This window comes from Silene latifolia, chromosome Y (assembly GCF_048544455.1).
Source record: "Silene latifolia isolate original U9 population chromosome Y, ASM4854445v1, whole genome shotgun sequence".
Classification (NCBI taxonomy): Eukaryota; Viridiplantae; Streptophyta; class Magnoliopsida; order Caryophyllales; family Caryophyllaceae; genus Silene; species Silene latifolia.
In genome coordinates this window covers 306,668,809-306,688,831 of record NC_133538.1, presented here as the reverse complement: position 1 = coordinate 306,688,831, position 20,023 = coordinate 306,668,809, and the positions used below count along the sequence as shown (strand labels likewise).

Here is a 20,023-nt window from a genome sequence, read left to right as displayed (position 1 = left end):
TCTTATGGTGAGTTTGTGCTCATAAATCTAAACCATGGATTAAAAGATCTGACGGCTGAGTATAGCGCGTCTGAGTAAGGGCAAGGAAGTAAATTACCACGCTGATAATTAGAACCGCTCCCTCTCATTTTCTGTCAGTTAGCCAGATACAGTCTAGTGTTTTCTCTCTCTCTCTCTCCCTTCATATTCTTTGTTAAACATTGATCTAATCTTGAATTTGGCTTCCAAATTCATTGTCAAATGACTTTCAATTGATTGTTATGATACGTTTCTCGTGATTTTATTTTTTATTTTTAGATTTGTTATTTACTGTTCAATTTCTTCATTTTTTTTTTTTTTTTTTGAAACCCAAAGGGGTAAATATATTACTCAAGAGAAATAAAACGTTGAGCTACATCAGGTAATGTATGATACCAAACCTCCCGACCTGAAACTACCGGTAGCACATGAGCTAAGGTGTGAGCTACCTCATTATTCTTACGAGAAATATACGAAAAAACAACAGAATGAAAAGAGTTACATAGACGTAAAATATCATCAACTACAAGAGCAAACACACTTCGACCCTTTTTGCGCAAATTCAGGCCGTCTATAACTTGTGAGCAGTCGCTTTCCACAATTACCGCCGTATGGCCTGCCTTCGCCGCTTCTTGCAACCCTTCAAGCGCCGCCACAGCTTCGGCTACATGGGCTTCCCACACTTCCGACCTTCGAGCTGCTATCCCCCAAAGCACCTTTCCTGAGCTATCCCCACACCCCTCCAATGCCCACCCCAACACCCTCCTTCACCCCCGCATCCACATTCAACTTAACCCACCCTTCCCCAGGTGCCATTCATCCCCTACCCTCCTCGCCATTTCCTCCACTCGTCTGCCTCCCTTCGCCATTACTCCGTGTCTGCCTTTCCCCCTCCACCTCATCCATCACTCTTTGAACACGCCGAACCACCACATCCACCTCCCCCTTTCCTCCCTCAAAGACCACCTGATTTCTCGCCTCCCACAACGCCCAACACCCTATCATAAAGAGCCCATAATCTCGCTTATCCAACTCCCTCCAAACTCCCTCCACCCAGTCCCTTATCCCCCCCACCCGTATGGCCTCCTCATGGTTAACCCCCAGCCTTTCCCACACCTCGCTAGCAATTCCACAGTCACGAAATAAATGAATGGATGACTCAATTTGACACTGACACAACGGACACAAGACATCCTCCCTACCGACTCGAAAAGATAAGTTTACCTTAGTTGCTAGCGCGTCATTGCACAATTGCCAGAAGAAAAGCTTGATCCGTGGCCACACTTGAACTTTCCAAAGATTGTTCCATATCCATTTGCTTCGTTCCCATGTTGATGGTTCCGACGTATCACTCTCCATACCCACTAACAGCTTATAAGCAGATCGAACCGAGTATTCCCCATCCTTCTCCGCTGCCCAATACCACGTATCCTCATGACTCTCCTCGCTCAACCGGATGTTGCGTACCCGCTCCACCTCAAACGGTAGCAAATACGTCCCAAGGCGGTCCTCACACCACGCACCTCCACCCGTAACCATAAGCTCAGCCACTCGCATGGTTGAATTAACCCAAAAACACGGTGACACAATCCTTCCCGACTGCGTATTCGGTATCCACTGGTCACCCCAAACTAAGGTATCCAAACCATTTCCTATCCTCCGACGCAACCCATTAAGTAACCCCTCCCTCGCACCAAGGATGCTCCTCCAGGTATAGCTCGGATTATGTCCCAAATTTGCCGTCAGGAAATCGCTCCCATGGTAGTACTTGCCCCGCATTAATTGAGCCCAAAGACACTCCGGTGAAGTTAGCAAACGCCAAGCTTGTTTGCCGAGAAGAGCTAAATTCGACTTGAAGAAGTCTCGAAACCCCATGCCCCCAACACACTTAGGTTTACATAGCTGATTCCATGAAACCCAAGAAATACCCTTCTTGCCATCCTCATGTCCCCACCAAAATCTCGAGACCAATCTCCGTAGATCGTCGCAAAAAGCAGCTGGAAGTTTAAAAATACTCATCACATAGGTAGGGAGTGAATTGGCCACAGCCTTTATAAGAATCTCCCTACCCGCCTTCGACAAAGTCTTCCCACGCCACCCTTGAAGCCGTTTAAGCAGCTTGTTACGGACAATATCAGTGATCGGTTTTTTAGACCGTCCAATGATAGTTGGTAAGCCCAAATAGCGCTCCTGAAACTCCACCCTTTGAACCGCCAAGCACCCCGCAATGCTCACCTGCCTCTCCTCAGACACCCCACGACTGAAGGACACAGTCGTCTTATCTAAGTTTACCAGCTGACCCGAGGCTCTCTCATAAGCACGTAAGATCTCACTCACTTTCGCGGCCTCCTCCTCACACGCCTTTAAGAAAAATATACTATCGTCAGCGAAGAGTAAATGAGATATTACCGGAGCATGTTGTGCAATGCGAATACCATGAAGCGTTGCTTCCTCCACTGATTTGCGCAACATATTTGATAAGACTTCGGCACATAAGATAAAAAGATATGGTGATAACGGATCCCCTTGTCGAAGTCCTCTCCCCGGCCGAAAAAATTCCTTCACATTACCATTAATCAACACAGCTGAAGAGACCGTCGTGACACACCCCATAACCCGATCAACCCAACACCCATCAAATCCCATAACCCGTAAGACACGGTCCAGAAAATCCCACTCTACCCTATCATACGCCTTCGCCATATCAAGTTTTATAGCCATATGCCCATCCTTACTTTTTGAATTTTTCATATGGTGGAATAATTCAAAAGCAATAAGAACATTATCCGATATCAGCCTTCCCGGAGTAAAAGCACTTTGGTTAACCGAAACAACGTCAGCCAAGAATTTCTTTACTCGATTCGCAAGAACTTTGGACACCAGCTTATAAATAACGTTGCAAAGGCTTATTGGTCTAAAGTCACGAATTTTATCCGGAGCTTTTTTCTTCGGGATCAAGACAATGTGCGTATAATTCATCTCATCAGGCATTGGAGCTCCATCCAAAATTCCCAGTACCGAATGAATAACCAAAGGTCCAACAATATGCCAGTAAGTCTGGTAAAATAAACAATTCATCCCATCTGGACCCGGGGCTTTCAACGGATGCATTTGATTAAGAGCTTCAATCACCTCCTCCGCACAATAAGGCTGCCGCAAACCTAGGTTCATATCCTCAGTTACCCGACCCTCCAATCCGCCCATCACATCCTCAACCTCCCGTGTAGGGGAAGCAGTAAAGAGATCTGCAAAGTAATTAGTAGCTACCCGCGCAACTGCATCATCCCCCTGTCGAACAATCCCGTCGTCATCAATAAGCTTGTGAATGTGATTTTTAGCTTTCCTCTGCCCCGCCTGTCTGTGGAAAAAAACTCGTATTACGATCACCCTCCTTAAGCCATAGGGCTCTCGATCTTTGTCTCCAAAACTGCTCCTCTTGCCTACACAACTCCGCAACCTCCCCCACAAGCTTCCTCCTCCTCCTTACCTCTTCCACCGTACGCCCCCCTTCATTGAGCCTCTCTATTTGTTTACGCTTTGTAGCAATCAATTTAACAATCTTGCCAATACTAATTCCCTTCCACGCCTGAAGCTCCTCCGCACTCTCCCTCAACGCCGTCATCATGTCCCACCCGCCCCTTTCGAAACCTCTCCTCACCGCCTCTTCACTCCCTGCTTCCCCCACCCAAACCTGCTCAAACCGAAATCGTTTCTTACGCTGCTCTCCCTCCTCTCGTCTGTCCATAACAAGCTTAATAGGTGAGTGATCAGACCATTCCCGATTAAGATGAATTAATCTCGCATAAGGGAATCTGTCAAGCCAATCACTAGTAGCCATGGCACGATCAATTCTGCTTTGACGATTGTCTTCTCCAGCTTGCCCATTATCCCACGTGAAGCCATACCCCTCAAAACGAACATCAACAAGTCCGCACTCATCTACTGGTTCCCTGAAATTGTTCATCTGCCATTGAGGGCGCTGACCTCCCTTCATTTCATTCGCATACAGAATTTCGTTATAATCTCCAATGCATATCCAGGGCAACGAAGATTGTCTCCCTAAAAGACGCAGCAGCTGCCAGGAAAGATGACGGTCTGAAACACAAGGCCACCCATAAAACCCAGTGACTCTCCAATCCCCTACCTCATCCCGGATGACAAAATCCATGTAGTGAACTGAAGCCGAAACAAACTCACAACGAACACCCTTCTTCCACCAAAAAGCGAGCCCACCAGACCTGCCCACGCTATCCACCTCCATCCCCTCATACCCCTCAAACTTAGCTCGGACAGTCCGCATCTCACGACCACTTAGTTTCGTCTCGCAAAGAAACACCATGGCCGGGGCCTCCCGTCGTATCAAATGACGGAGTGAACCCACTGCATCGGGGTGGCCCAAGCCCCGGCAGTTAATACTTAGAAGACTCATTGAGCCCGGTGGGGTTGAGCACTCTCAACCTCCGCCTCAGGTACAATGACGCCCCCGTCTTTCATAACATGAAGTCTTTTATTACCTTCCATCAGAGCCTCCTCAACCCGACCCCGCTTTTCCCCTACCTCCGACATCTCCAGCACCCCTCCTTCCCCTCCACCTGCTCTTTCCATCCTAACCCATTTCCTTGCCTTCCCACTCCCCATGTTCACTGCCACATTGCCACTCTTCACCTTCTCCCCCATACGCTGCTCTCCACCCTCCTGGACAACTATTCCCATTCCAGCACTATTTTGCAACCCGTTCTCCTTCACCAAACTCGTCACCCCTTCCCTGACCTCCCCACCACGGACCCCAAGATTTTGAGGTTCCTGGCTGTCTGCAAACTGCTCCCCGTCCCCATCAACCATGTCCCCTACTCCCTGCCCCATCGTATCCTCCCCCTTCTGCCACTCTTCTCCCCCTTGCACTTGCACAACCTCCCCTTCCCCTTTCTTCTTCCCACGAAGGCTAACTGCAATACTTTGCAATTTATCAATAATTTTTGCAACAGCGTCTTCCTCACTTCTCCGTTTCTCTAACTCGAACTCCCTGCTTAGCGACCTTACTGCTTTCCCACTCCCTTCCTTCACTGTTTTCGTAATCTTCCATGGGGAAGCACGCAGCCACTCCCCAAACCGTAGTTCGTGCTCCTCAAACGGACCCTCCTCACAATCTTTCTCCCCGTGCCCTAATTTTCCACACCCATAGCAAAAAGTCGGTAAACGCTCATACTTCACGTCAAACTGCACCTCTCGGCCATCACTCATCTTTATGGTAACAAATTTCTTCAATGGTAGCCGCACATCATGAACAATACGCACACGAATAGCTCTATCCATTTCCGGGTTTGGTCCTATCTCCATACCCACATACGTACCTAGCATCGCACCAATCTTCCTAACGTTCGCTTCATTCTTTCTGCCCGAGATGGGAAGATCATAGACTCGAGACCATAACGGCAAATGAAATAGAGGAAGATCAGTCATCTTACCCGTCGTACTTGGCTCATTGAAACACCACACAAACTTATCAAAATGCCATGGTTGATTCTCCAAGACTCGCTCCTTGTCACGCATCATCCCAAATCGAAAGACAAAAGTCTTTTCTTTAGCATCAATAACATTCCCTATAATCGGTTTCGATGGATTCCACAGCTTTATCATCGTCTCTATTGCCGCTTTGACATTGATCGATTTCTGAGCCCATATACGTCCCACCAACATCAATTGTCCGCGCTCATCTTCTTCCTTAGACCCCTCATCCCACACGAATGATTGCTCTTCCCTCCGATCCTATCCTCTCCTACCATTAATCCCTTCCCTTTGTTCGAAGATGTGGCCATCGGAACTCGCTATCTTCTAGACCTACACAAAAACAAAGCAAACAACCAAAAAACAGAACAGAAACCCTAGCAAATCTCACGTGAGAGCGTGAGAGAAGCCTCGAGTCGGAGGAGAAAGACAAGACCTAAACCCTAGACCTAGACAGGAATCCTAGGAGAGAAGCCCTAGAAAAATCATGACATCCAAATTCTTTTTGGTTTGCCTGAAATCCATGGAATAATCAGGGGTAATTTCTTCATTTTAATTACCCCTAAATGTTGAAACCCTAAGTCGATCGTATTTTAGAGTTTGTCATTTCGCGTACAATTGTATTTCGTGTAAAATTCGAAGGAGTATTTATCTTGTTTCAAAGCATTTGATGAAAAGTTCCTTTCTTGTTAATTTTATTGTACCCTCGCTGCTAGTGTACATTTAATTGTAGTTGTTTTAATTGATTGAATTGTTGGTTTGAATTTCGTTCAATTGCAGTTAAGAAAAGAGGAATGCCGATCTCCGAGTTTGCTTTCACTTACGCTGCTCTTGCATTATTTGATGATGATGATATCTCCATCATTGTAACTTTTCTTTTCTATAATCATCTTATCTTATATTATTTTTATTCAATTAGTGTAAGATGCTTTATCATCACCGTCTTTTCCGCACGCTACTGCCATTTACGGGTTTTGCGTCAATAATTGAAGAGGCCAAGTCTGTTTAATAATAGGAAAGGTAGTGAAGACAAAATCATTCCATAATGCATATTCAAATATTGAAGAATGGGTGGTGAACTGGGAAGAAGGCATGATAATTGCATGGTCCAACACCGATGCAACCATTGCAGACACTTAGTTATCTAGTCTAGCTACCAGTTGTTAATGCATTCTCTTTATTCTGCCATTGTTTGAAGATTTGCGGATTTTGGTGACCTCTACTGAACAACTACAGAAATGCAAGGTCATGGCAGAAACTTCGAAGTTGCCTTATGGCCGTCTTTACAAGGAAATGGGTTTTCTTTATTTTACTTGTGTTTAGGTCTTTTTTTACTAAGTCGATTTAGGGTCAATGTAGTCTATATTCGTTGGTCGATTGTATGATGATTTGTATGTCAATAAGTAAACGGGAAATAAAGTGCGTAATGTAAATTGACACGTAAGATTTTGGTGACGCGGAAAACCCAATGTGGGAACAACTGCGGGAGGGACGGTACCCTGCCAAGTATTGCACTATATGAATAGGAGGACGATTACAATGATAACGTTTATGCTAATCTTGCTCGCGTTAGGTATCAGGCCTGCAAGATCTCGGACGTTGTATATTTGTGAGTGATATGCCGTGATGTGGTTGTCTTGAATATAATCTTGAATGAATATACGGATGAGTGAATCCCTTTCTTGATTTCCTTCCTTGGCTATTTATAGGGTAAGAACCCTAGATATGTCCTATCTCGAATATGGAAAGGGAATATTATTTCCATAAAGACTTCTTTCCAAACCCGAACTCTTTTACCAATTCTCCCCAATCTCCCTAAATTCTCCCTAACTTCTCCCTGACTTCTCCAACACTCCTTTCCTTAACGCGGTCACCTTCCACGGTGGGCTCTTGGTCCTTCTCAAGCCCATCTCCCTTTTGTAGACCGCGGGCTCCCTTCCTCCTCATCTCTTCTTTATAATCTTTATTTCACCAAGTGGGCTTTCTTTATTACGCTATTTTTAGCCCAAACAGTTTGCCCCAAATTTCTTGTGAAGTACGCTTTCAAGTATCGAACAAGGAATTTACGTAACCAAATGTTAAAAACCCTACGCCGTCTTTTACTTCTTCCCATGCAACCCATCACTTCCAGCCGCCCTATTCCTCTTTCTCCGCACCCAACTCCCTCTCTCCTATTTATAACCCCAACGTCTCTCTTCCACTTTCATTTAATCATTTCAAATCATTTCAAAAGCTCTCCTCTCTTAAACCCTCAATCTTCCTTCTTTTCACTCCTCGCCGGCTTCACTGTTCCCCTTCTCCATCTTCATCATCAGGTAATCCGTCTTCCCTTCCCTTTTTAGTCTTCATTTTCTCTTTTCCACCATGGGGAAAACCCGACAATCCACGTCAACCTCAACACCCTCCGACCGTAATCTCGACCCTACTTTCCCTTCTCGGGGACTTTTCAAACACCCACACGATTGTGACTCCGTCCTAACTCCGGCCGACATTTCGACGATCAAGAACCTGCTGGGTCTTGGTGATGGGGTGGATATTGCCATCCCTGAACCGGGACAGAAAGCTGATGCCCTCCGTCCAGGGTGGGTTTGCTTCTACTTATATCCGTTTAGATATGGCCTCCGTTTCCCTTTCCCGAAACTCGTTCAAGATTTCATCTTCACCAACAATTTCGCCATGACACAAATCTCTGCCGCCATTTGGAGAGTTCTTCTCTACTCTCTCGGCGCCGGTCGAGTAATCTTGCAAAGCCGTCACTCTGGGCGATCTGGCCTATATGTACAACATCAGGTCCTTGGGCAGGGGTCAATTCTCCTTCCGGGGCCGTGGAGAGGCTCCCTTCAAACATGTGTCAAAATCTCGCGATGAGAAATGGTTCGAGGACTTCTTCTATGTGAGGAAGGACTCCATCCATCCACCTCTCCCCGATTATATTTTCGAGAAATCGGTTCGACTTCGAGTAAGTAGCTTTCCCCGTTACCCGATTTGTTTTATCTCGCTGCTTACTAGCTTACTTCATCGTCTTCGTGCAGGCCCCCGCGACCTTACCCGTATCGCGCAAGATCCTCGCCTGCAGCAAGTCGTTCGAAGATTTCGAGTCTGAGAGAAAGTTCCCAGACCTGCTCCCTGGTTTTTCACCCGCTTCTTCATCCAATCCTCCTCAATCAGCCCACATTATGTCTTCTGATAAGGTTTCTATAACCACTTCTGTTCGCATGCTGTTGCTACTGATGTTTTATGCATTCTGCCGTCTGAGACTGTATATGCTTGCAGGTTCAAAAGTTGATCAACTGGAACTCATCCTCCAAAGTGCTAAAAGAAATAGACCGTCTGCCAGCCCTGATGTGGCCTCTACCTCCAAGAGGAGTGCTCCTGCCGCCTCTTTTCAGACTCCTCCTGCAGTTTCTAGTTCTGTTGCTCGCGTGCCCCTGGAGGTTAATCCGTTATCTCGCCATCCGCCTACTCCTCCTGCCAGTCCTCGTGCTTCTACTAGTGGGGGCATCATTGCTCATTTCCCACAAGGCTTTGGGAATGTGGACAAGGTGCCGTACTGGCCGGAGATTGATCAGCTGCTCTTTCCTCCTGTTGAGGAAACGTTTTCGGAGTTCACTCCAGAGGAGATGGCTGAGAACGATGTGCATAATTGTAATACCCCATACAATCGAATTTGATATTCTTATATTTTTATATATCGTATTATGAAAAAGAAACAAATTTATTTTTAAGGAAGTATTTTATTGTTATAAACTCTTCATATTATATTCCAAGACTTCCAATTTCTAGTCAATTCTTATCTTATATTAAGACGACTTGTACACAAACAAAACCCTCATTGTTTTCACTTGTCAACTTGCAATTGATAATTCACAACGGAGCCGCCTAACCCACTAACCCAGTCTTGCTTTTCCATATCTCCTGTCTTTCTTAATTACCAATAAAACCCTATATTGTATGTAACCTCATATGGTCCCAAGTCTTCTTTTGTCGCCTTACTCATTTGTTCTCTTGTTAATTCACATGCAATCTTTCCCTGGTCTGCCATCTTCTCTTTTACTTACCATTCAACATCATCATACCCATTACCCATCTTTACCTTACCCTATATATATTATAATAACCCACCATGGCATCATCATATTTGTTTGTCAATTCTCTCGGTTGCTTTGAGAATTATTGCGCCTTACCATGCGTTAGACTATTATCCATCTACAATCATCCGCTTCTTTAACTATTCTGGATTATGGTTCATTATTTTAAGCGGGTCGGAACAAATTTAAGGTAACACGATTCTACCGATCCTATTATTGTTAGTATTGTTCGAGGTTATGTGAATTACATGTTAATTGTTAGTTTATTATGATTTTTATGTGCTTATTTGAATTGAACTACTAGTACTTGTTATTTATATTGATAGTTAATACTTTCTATTGATAAGATAATTTTATTCTGTGAGATTGGGCGAGTTCGGGATTAGACAGTTGAATTAGTTCCCTTGAACGATGTATAAGTGGTTATTTTTGACATTGTGATTTGTTAAGGGTGATACAATTTGGTTCGTAAATAGTGAGCGATAGAAATTGTACGACATCTACCGCTGTCTGCTCGAATAACTTGTGTTCTAGTATGTTGTATGTTAGGGAGTTAATGTCATGATGGGGAATGATGAGGATAATGTTAGCATAAGTGGACTATGAATTTAGAGTTAGTGGGATTCACTTTTGAATTGAATACTTTATGAGGTGATTAGTTTGTTGAATAATGGAGATTGAGATTAGTGGAATTGTATATTACGTAAGGCCTTACCTAAGGGGTAATCATCATTAATAGTTGCTCTCGTGTAACAGAGGTGCAATGGGATTTGAAATTGGTTTGGTTTGGTCTGTGTTATTTGAGTGTTTTACCTGTCTTAAAATCGTGGGATGCAAAAAGTTAAAAAAGAGACTCATGTTTATTCCAAGCCTAGTTTATGCCTGTGAAAATTGGTAGCATTTCACTGTGTAGTTTTTCCTGAAGAAATTATTTGTGAACGTCTATCTAAAAAGTCCGCGAATCAGTAGAGGCTGAAAGATTACTTCTAAAACATAATTTAGATATTGAATTGGTGCTGGGTCTTTTTCATATATTTAATTTAAATAGTTTAAATGAGTTAGGCGTTAGTTTTACTTAAAAATCATTTGTCAAACTCGTTTTATGAATCAATACTTTTTATGCGACGGTTTCTGTCAGTTTTTGGAAATTAGTCTGAAAACCCTTGATAAGTTTGGAATTTGAGAAAAACACGTTAGATATAATTTGTAGCTAAGACTCATGGGGTTCCAATTCAATTGGCCTTGCATCAATTCGAATTTTCTGGAATTAGTTATTCATTTTATACCGAGTCTGCCATGTGCAGGAAAATCAGGGAAAGTCGTGTTTGTTCCTTGAGTTGATATTTCTATTAAATTACGATGAGTCTAGGTTATGTGAATGATTAATTGACTGAGTAGGTGGTAATTATACATAATTATGTTATGTAGGTGATGGATATATGAAGGATCATAACTGATTGCTTGTGCGTGCTTGGATTGCGAAAAGGTAGGGAAATACACTTGACTTATTATCGTTGTTGTTGAATTGTGTTGACTTGATTCATGGTTGTTGGTTTACGTTATGATTCATATACGGGAAGGTGATTGACTGAATTGATCGTGTTGAGTATGATATCACAACATTGGGTAACCGGCATGATTTTATGATTTATCAGTTCAGTGATTTATATATATTGTGTTGCATTAATTTCTTTTGAGCATTCATATGCATTGGAGATGGAGGATGTTGTGGTGATGTGGTGTGGTGATGACGATGTTGTGATAAGGCCCAGGGCGGGTCTCGCAGACTTGCCCTGGTGTCCTCGGTATGAGTCGCGGATCGGCTACGGTCGATATATATAGTCTACCGGGGATCGGTATGGCTGGGCGTTCCGGGTTATGTGTTATGAGATATGAGATATGAGATATGAGTTGAGATGGAGATGGAGGTGACGGAGGAGCATGCATATCATATTTTGTTGTTTTATTGTTTTCCCTACTCAACCTCGTGGTTGACCCTGTGTATTTGTGAACACCTGTGATGACCCAAATATTGGCGAGCGGACTTGACAGTTAAGAGATAGAACGGAGCCGGATGGGCGTGAGACACTGGATCAGACGACTTAGTAGCTAGATCATCATCTAGAAGACTTTCACTTTTATTTATGTTAGTTCTTGTAATTTGACGTAAAGAGGTTTTATAATAATTAAGTTAAAAATAATTATATAAATTGCCTTGGAGTTTAATTTGTTATTCACTACCTCGGGAAACCGAGATGGTAACAGTCCGGTTTATTAGGGAATGTCTTGCTAAAGGCTCCTTCATAAATCGGGGTGTTACAAAGTGGTATCAGAGCGAACGATCCTCAGGCCTAAACCAATGAGCCCAATGAACATAGGATGTGTCTAATTAAAATGAACCCTGGGTAGGAACTGATAGGAGCTCATAGTGCGGTTAAGAAGGCGCCCTTAATACGTGCTATTTTGCCCTCTCAGTTTTTAACCAGGTAACCCGAGAGAAATTGAGTGAATGGGGTAGTTAGAAGGAAAACCTTGGATATAATCGAGTTGATGTATACCTTGAGACCCATATATTCTAACCATTCTGCAGGACAACGTTATGGTAAGTATTTTGTATGAACGATGACGTGATCGTATGATATTGTGGAGATGAGAAATAAATTTTCGAGTTCAGGTTGATAATCAATGAAGTGTTGGATTGTGGTAGTCGTGAGCGTGAAAATAAATGCGAATTGACGATATTTCTCTGGGTGGAAGTTGAATGATGTGTTGATAGTACTATTATGTCTAGTGATATGCGGTTATGTGATCCCGAAGCCATGCTAGTATAGTATTGTGATAGTAATGAGAAACACTATTGAATTGCATGTTTTTAGTCATAGCAATCATGATTTAGATGTAAGGAGTAGATCGAGATGCGAAGGGATTCTATGGGGTAGATGTTACGAAGTACACAGTGTGAGATTTAAGTTAGGATGGGTTAGTATCGATGGTATGGTTGATATTGGCATGCTGACTTATTTGAATAATTGAGTGAAATTTTAGTGTATGGATGACATGAGTTGTGAATTATGAATTATATGATGATATGCATGCGGCTTTCTGATCCCTGAACCCTTAGGTAGAGATATAATATAATGATATGTTTAATGAGTTGATGATAGAGGCACCATAAGCTATAGCTACCTAAGAGGTTAGATGTAGGAGGGATATAACCATGATTGACTGGAATGGTTAGTAGAGCCAATCAGGCTATGTTGTTACAGGATGAAGAATCAAGTTAAGTTCTATGTGTAAAGCTAGTAGACCGAAACGGGTGTCGTGTCCGTTGATAATTGTTTTGCTGTTATTCTAAGTGTGTATATACTTCTTGTTGAATGTCTTATTCTTTGCAAGAGTTTACTGTTTTTCTTACTAGGCAAATGTGATCGAATTTTGAGATTTATGATTGTTATTAATTTTCTAATTGCCTTAGCAATACATGTCTAGTGGTATGTGGAATGTGTTGCCCTAAGCCATGAATGTTATATAGTTGTGTGTTGAAAATTTCATGCCAATTTTTACATCTAATTATATACATTTAATTTAGTTATAAGGTTAGTATTCAATAAGTGACACCTTAGTGATTTCTAGGATATATTTTCGTATTTAAATAAGTTGTGATTGTTACGATGAGAAACTAATGCATTGTCTATACATACATGATTATTGAGTTATTTAGTTGATTTTAATTTCCGGTTTCGCAATCTTTACCGTTTCTAGATGGCAATTACATGTATATGGTGCAACGTGATTTCTATGCCTCAAATGATATGTAACATGTGTTGGAGGAAGAATGGTTGTGTGATAATGTGAAGTAATTTAAAGGAACCAAAAATTTTAATAAATTCCAGAATGTTACCTTGTTTGTACAGGCCGCCATCTAAAATGTGTTCTCTATATGATGGTGAAAATTTTATGTGTGATAACATTCTGATTTAGCTTTTCAATGTTTTTAGTTTCATGCTAATATGAATTATATTTTGAGAGAAATAAATATTTTAGTTGACAAAGTGGTCGATTATTCTTTGCACGCATTCTGTTTCGACCCATGTTTTTGAGAAAGAAACCATTTAAAACGTGTTTATTTTATATGCATAATTCCAACTCTGCTGTTTAGAATACTCATTCACGTTTTCAAAATGATAAGCCACGTAAAATCTTAACGAGTCGTTATTTAATAGTGATTTTTGCAAGTTGCCCAATTTTCTCTGTCTAATTGTAAAGTTTTTGTTCCGACCAACTGAGTTGTAAAATTTGTTATAAATAAATTCCTTAAGCTTTGCAATTGATTCTCTTTCCTATGATTAGTTAATTCATTATATTTCCTAAAAACGATAATAGCTCGCGATATAGCTAAGCGGTTATTTAATTATGAATTTTGAAAGTTGTTGCATGATGTTTGATTGTTGAAATTGTAAGTTATGTGAGTTTCATATAAAAGTTTAATCAAATATGAATTATGTGATGTAACCATGTAATACTCTGATATGAATTCTGTAGCATGAACGGTAGGCATATGATATGAGTATGAACCTTGTTATATGATAATATAATCTTATTTGTTTCGGTGAGTTTTATGTAAAGTAGTCTCAATTATACAAACGCTATTACATTGCTTGAATTTTTCCTAGTGTCTTTCTCTAAACCTGATTTGCAGAAATATGGATTCTACTTCTATGATATGATTACTGATATGAAATATTTAATTCGTCAAGTATGAACTATGAGTTAGTTGATTGTCTACATTGATGTAAATGTGTTAATTTGGTGTCAAAGCATCCAAGTATTGTTACTTTGATTTTGTGTAATGCGTAGCATGAAATTGACAAGAGTGTTTTGTTGCTTGAAAAGTCGGATGCTAGTTGCCAGTATAGAGTAATTAGCTTACCAGATGATTTGTGTCTATTGTTTCAGTAATTTTCTTGAACATTGGATGTGGAATTTTATAATGGGGTTACGGGGACGTAACCATGTTTTAAGGAGGATAGGATTGTAAAATCTTGATGGTTTACGATTTGGCTAAGTGGTATGTTATGATTGGTTGACTGAGAATTGACCATGCATGGAGTCTGCTGTTTTAATTTGTTATTATTCGGTCAATGTTGTGGTTCTTTAAGTGTCACATACTTCTATTGTATGTTCAACTTTGGGGACAAAGTTTCTTAAGGGGAATAGAATGTAACATTTTGTTTTATGGGCCTAAATCCATGAGTTATTTACATTAGAAAATCTGTTTTGGTACCCACGGTGATGCTTGGAAGTTTGATAGATGAGTGAACTTCGGGACGAAGTTCATTTTAAGGAGGGAAGATTGTAATACCACATACAATCGAATTTGATATTCTTATATTTCTATATATCGTATTATGAAAAAGAAACAAATTTATTTTTAAGAAAGTATTTTATTGTTATAAACTCTTCATATTATATTCCAAGACTTCCAATTTCTAGTCAATTCTTATCTTATATTAAGACGACTTGTACACAAACAAAACCCTCATTGTTTTCACTTGTCAACTTGCAATTGATAATTCACAACGGAGCCGCCTAACCCAGTCTTGCTTTTCCATATCTCCTGTCTTTCTTAATTACCAATAAAACCCTATATTGTATGTAACCTCATATGGTCCCAAGTCTTCTTTTGTCGCCTTACTCATTTGTTCTCTTGTTAATTCACATGCAATCTTTCCCTGGTCTGCCATCTTCTCTTTTACTTACCATTCAACATCATCATACCCATTACCCATCTTTACCTTACCCTATATATATTATAATAACCCACCATGGCATCATCATATTTGTTTGGCAATTCTCTCGGTTGCTTTGAGAATTATTGCGCCTTACCATGCGTTAGACTAATATCCATCTACAATCATCCGCTTCTTTAACTATTCTGGATTATGGTTCATTATTTTAAGCGGGTCGGAACAAATTTAAGGTAACACGATTCTACCGATCCTATTATTGTTAGTATTGTTCGAGGTTATGTGAATTACATGTTAATTGTTAGTTTATTATGATTTTTATGTGCTTATTTGAATTGAACTACTAGTACTTGTTATTTATATTGATAGTTAATACTTTCTATTGATAAGATAATTTTATTCTGTGAGATTGGGCGAGTTCGGGATTAGACAGTTGAATTAGTTCCCTTGAACGATGTATAAGTGGTTATTTTTGACATTGTGATTTGTTAAGGGTGATACAATTTGGTTCGTAAATAGTGAGCGATAGAAATTGTACGACATCTACCGCCGTCTGCTCGAATAACTTGTGTTCTAGTATGTTGTATGTTAGGGAGTTAATGTCATGATGGGGAATGATGAGGATAATGTTAGCATAAGTGGACTATGAATTTAGAGTTAGTGGGATTCACTTTTGAATTGAATACTTTATGAGGTGATTAGTTTGTTGAATAATGGAGATTGAGATTAGTGGAATTGTATATTACGTAAGGCCTTACCTAAGGGGTAATCATCATTAATAGTTGCTCTCGTGTAACAGAGGTGCAATGGGATTTGAAATTGGCTTTGGTTTGGTCTGTGTTATTTGAGTGTTTTACCTGTCTTAAAGTCGTGGGATGCAAAAAGTTAAAGAAGAGACTCTGTTTATTCCAAGCCTAGTTTATGCCTGTGAAAATTGGTAGCATTTCACCGTGTAGTTTTTCCTGAAGAAATTATTTGTGAACGTCTATCTAAAAAGTCCGCGAATCAGTAGAGGCTGAAAGATTACTTCTAAAACATAATTTAGATATTGAATTGGTGTTGGGTCTTTTTCATATATTTAATTTAAATAGTTTAAATGAGTTAGGCGTTGGTTTTACTTAAAAATTATTTGTCAAACTCGTTTTATGAATCAATACTTTTTATGCGACGGTTTAACAGTTTTGGAAATTAGTCTGAAAACCCTTGATAAGTTTGGAATTTGAGAAAACCACGTTAGATATAATTTGTAGCTAAGACTCATGGGGTTCCAATTCAATTGGCCTTGCATCAATTCGAATTTTCTGGAATTAGTTATTCATTTTATACCGAGTCTGCCATGTGCAGGAAAATCAGGGAAAGTCGTGTTTGTTCCTTGAGTTGATATTTCTATTAAATTACGATGAGTCTAGGTTATGTGAATGATTAATTGACTGAGTAGGTGGTAATTATACATAATTATGTTATGTAGGTGATGGATATGTGAAGGATCATAATTGATTGCTTGTGCGTGCTTGGATTGCGAAAAGGTAGGGAAATACACTTGACTTATTATCGTTGTTGTTGAATTGTGTTGACTTGATTCATGGTTGTTGGTTTACGTTATGATTCATATACGGGAAGGTGATTGACTGAATTGATCGTGTTGAGTATGATATCACAACATTGGGTAACCGACATGATTTTATGATTTATCAGTTCAGTGATTTATATATATTGTGTTGCATTAATTTCTTTTGAGCATTCATATGCATTGGAGATGGAGGATGTTGTGGTGATGTGGTGTGGTGATGACGATGTTGTGATAAGGCCCAGTGGGTTCTGCAGACTTGCCCGGTGTCCTCACCGTGAGTGGTGGCGGATCGGCTACGGTCGATATATATAGTCTACCGGGGATCGGTATGGCTGGGCGTTCCGGGTTATGTGTTATGAGATATGAGATATGAGATATGAGTTGAGATGGAGATGGAGGTGACGGAGGAGCATGCATATCATATTTTGTTGTTTTATTGTTTTCCCTACTCAACCTCGTGGTTGACCCTGTGTATTCGTGAACTCCTGTGATGACCCAAATATTGGCGAGCAGACTTGACAGGTTAAGAGATAGAACGGGAGCTGGATGGGCGTGAGACACTGGATCAGACGACTTAGTAGCTAGATCATCATCTAGAAGACTTTCACTTTTATTTATGTTAGTTCTTGTAATTTGACGTAAAGAGGTTTTGTAATAATTAAGTTAAAAATAATTATATAAATTGCCTTGGAGTTTAATTTGTTATTCACTACCTCGGGAAACCGAGATGGTAACAGTCCGGTTTATTAGGGAATGTCTTGCTAAAGGCTCCTTCATAAATCGGGGTGTTACAATAATGCCTTCATGGTAAATATTCTTCGTCTTCTACCTGTCTGTCTATCTGCTTCTTGCTTAAATTCTGCCTCCCAACTCTTTTGCTGACTTCTGATTATTTATGCCCCAGACTTTTCAGTCTGCACTCTACAACAGGAAGATGATCAACATAGTGCAAACCACCACCGTGTGCTACCGCGCAAGAACCAGGAGTCAAGGAGATCATTGCAGATCTGCACAAAGAAATGGGTTGATCCAAGGAGCGTGTGGTGGAGCAAGACCGAGCTCGTCACCAAGAAGAAGTTGAAGGAGGGGGCTGATCACCGCTCGAACCCGGGCGGTGTGCGGCAAGACCTTTTCTCGACTCTCCGAAGCGGTCCCGAGGAGAAGATCGGTGAGCTGATCTCCCGGCCACCAATGTCGTTGCATATGCCACCCGGCGGGAAAGATCGGTGGGATGCGTCTTTGCACTCGAGGAGGCTCCCACCCAAAAAGCCATAGAGGAAGAGGAGAAGCAAACTGGAGATGCTCTACCCCGCTCAACCCGATCCGATGCGAGTATCTTGATGCCCGAGGTTGGTGAGGTGAATTCTTCTGCGTTGGCTGAGCAGGCTGCTGCGGGTGAGGCTGGAATGTCCCAGGATGCTGCTGACAGAGCTCAGGGAGCTATGGCGGCTGGCGGCTGAGGATGAGGATGCTCAGGCTGAAGCAGTACCTGAAATGAGAGGTCAGCAGGCAGAGGAGATGCCAGAGGTTGAGGTCATTAATGTGACCGATAATTAAATTTTTATGTTTTGATAAACTTTTTGGCAGTCTGGCCCAGAGGTGGTAGACTTTGTAAGTTTTAAACTTGTTCTTGTGTTTGCTCCGCCATGGTGGCGGTTAAACTTGGGGCCGTATTTTGGCCATATTTTGAAATGCCCCTTGTCATAGTTTTGGCAAGGTTTTAGCTTACATATCGCGTGTTTGTTTGTTTATTCTCCCTGTTTTTAGGAAGTTTATGCCGTGTCAGTCTGTTTGACTGATTTAGGCGAGTCCTGTCACCCTGAAAAGGATAACGTTATCACTCGATTAGGCTGTGTGTCGGCTGATGGTGATTTAGGCGTATGCCGCAATGGAAGGAGGAGTGGCCGTGTCAACCCGGGGCTGATTTAGACCACGACTGGTCGACTGAAAAGACCGATCCGGACCAAGCTAGTCTGCCGTGTCACCAATTTGGCCGATTTAGGCGTATGCTGCAGCTTTGTGGACTACTTAACCTTGTTCATGACGCAAGGTGTGTTCGTCTCGTTTTAAGCCAGCAGGGGCGTCATTGAAGCAAGTTTATCGTCATTCTAGGACCAGATGGAGACGCTGCAGGATTCATGTAGCGCATATATCCCTACGGTCCATGTTCGTTTTTGCATGCATGCTGGGGCCCTGATTAAGTGCGATTAGTGCGAGCTACGTCCAGGGGGTGGTATCAGGGGTAGCCGGATAAGCATATTCACCACATTGTCGACCAGGCTCCCTTTCGTATGTTCCACATCACTTTGGTGAGGGTGCTCCTTGTGAAGAAAATAGGTTAGGCATGTTGGAGTGCCATGTGCCTTGTCACCTGCGTTGGCGATTGTGATCTGCTAGACATCCTTTCAAAGTACCATAGATACCAAAGATTCGAGTGATGTACTTAGAGAAGTCCGAAAATAGGAAAATCTATCGAATGGTGTGAAGTACTGCGCCATCTCATGGGGTACCAGCAATTGTGATCCCGGACGCCGCTGCAGGCGACACCATCCAATAGTAGTTTAAAGTTTAAAAACAACTAAAGACACCAGAAATAAGAGTGAAACTGGCAGTATGCCTACTACCGAATTTTTTATTTTATCTTTTAAAAATGATTTGGCTTCTCATATTACATTATTTTGAAAACTAGAGTCTACTTATTATTAAAAGTAATATCTCTTCAGGTGAAGTATGTTCCATGGGCGTTGAATGATTTTACCGTCCATAGTCATCAGTTTGTATGCACCATGGCCAACAACTCCTTCTACCTGGTATGGTCCTTCCCAATTGTAGGCGAATTTGCCTGCTTTTCGATTCTTGGTGTTCTGAAACACCTCTCGGAGAACCAGGTCTCCTACCTCCAGGAGCCTGATTTTTACGTTCTTGTTATAACTCCTGGCCACTGACTGTTTGTAGGTAGCCAAACGGATTTTTGCGCTTGCTCGCAGCTCGTCAATTGTGTCCAGACTTCTGGTCATCTCTGCACTGTTCAGTTCCCTCGTCATATTTTCATACCTGTGGGTGGGAACTAGAACTTCTGATGGAATGACTGCTTC

The 20,023-nt window shown here is 41.5% G+C and overlaps 1 protein-coding gene and 2 long non-coding RNA genes across 3 annotated transcripts; 2 read left to right on the top strand and 1 right to left on the bottom strand.

The window, feature by feature from the left end:
* Positions 1-365: 365 nt before the first annotated feature.
* LOC141631111 (uncharacterized) lies at positions 366-4,357 on the bottom strand. Its single transcript, XM_074443828.1, has 3 exons — positions 3,506-4,357; positions 875-3,372; positions 366-783 (listed from the first exon to the last, which is right to left on the bottom strand). The coding sequence occupies exons 1-3, from the start codon at positions 4,355-4,357 to the stop codon at positions 366-368; spliced, it is 3,768 nt and encodes a 1,255-aa protein (XP_074299929.1).
* A 1,712-nt stretch (positions 4,358-6,069) lies between these two features.
* Positions 6,070-6,978, top strand: LOC141627177 (uncharacterized). Its single transcript, XR_012536731.1, has 2 exons — positions 6,070-6,389; positions 6,539-6,978. It is a non-coding gene; the product is annotated as an uncharacterized LOC141627177 (long non-coding RNA).
* Positions 6,979-9,373: 2,395 nt separating this feature from the next.
* On the top strand, positions 9,374-17,887 carry LOC141626301 (uncharacterized). The gene is made up of 4 exons (XR_012535906.1): positions 9,374-9,801; positions 11,040-11,097; positions 17,442-17,735; positions 17,833-17,887. It is a non-coding gene; the product is annotated as an uncharacterized LOC141626301 (long non-coding RNA).
* Positions 17,888-20,023: the final 2,136 nt, after the last annotated feature.

Coding starts and splice junctions, on each gene's coding strand:
- LOC141631111 (XM_074443828.1), bottom strand. CDS start 4,357: ATGGTGTTTCTTTGCGAGACGAAACTAAGTGGTCGTGAGATGCGGACT. Junction 3,373..3,505: donor GGGGGCGTACGGTGGAAGAG/GTAAGGAGGAGG, acceptor TTCCACAGACAG/GCGGGGCAGAGGAAAGCTAA. Junction 784..874: donor CGGAGTAATGGCGAAGGGAG/GCAGACGAGTGG, acceptor GCGGGGGTGAAG/GAGGGTGTTGGGGTGGGCAT.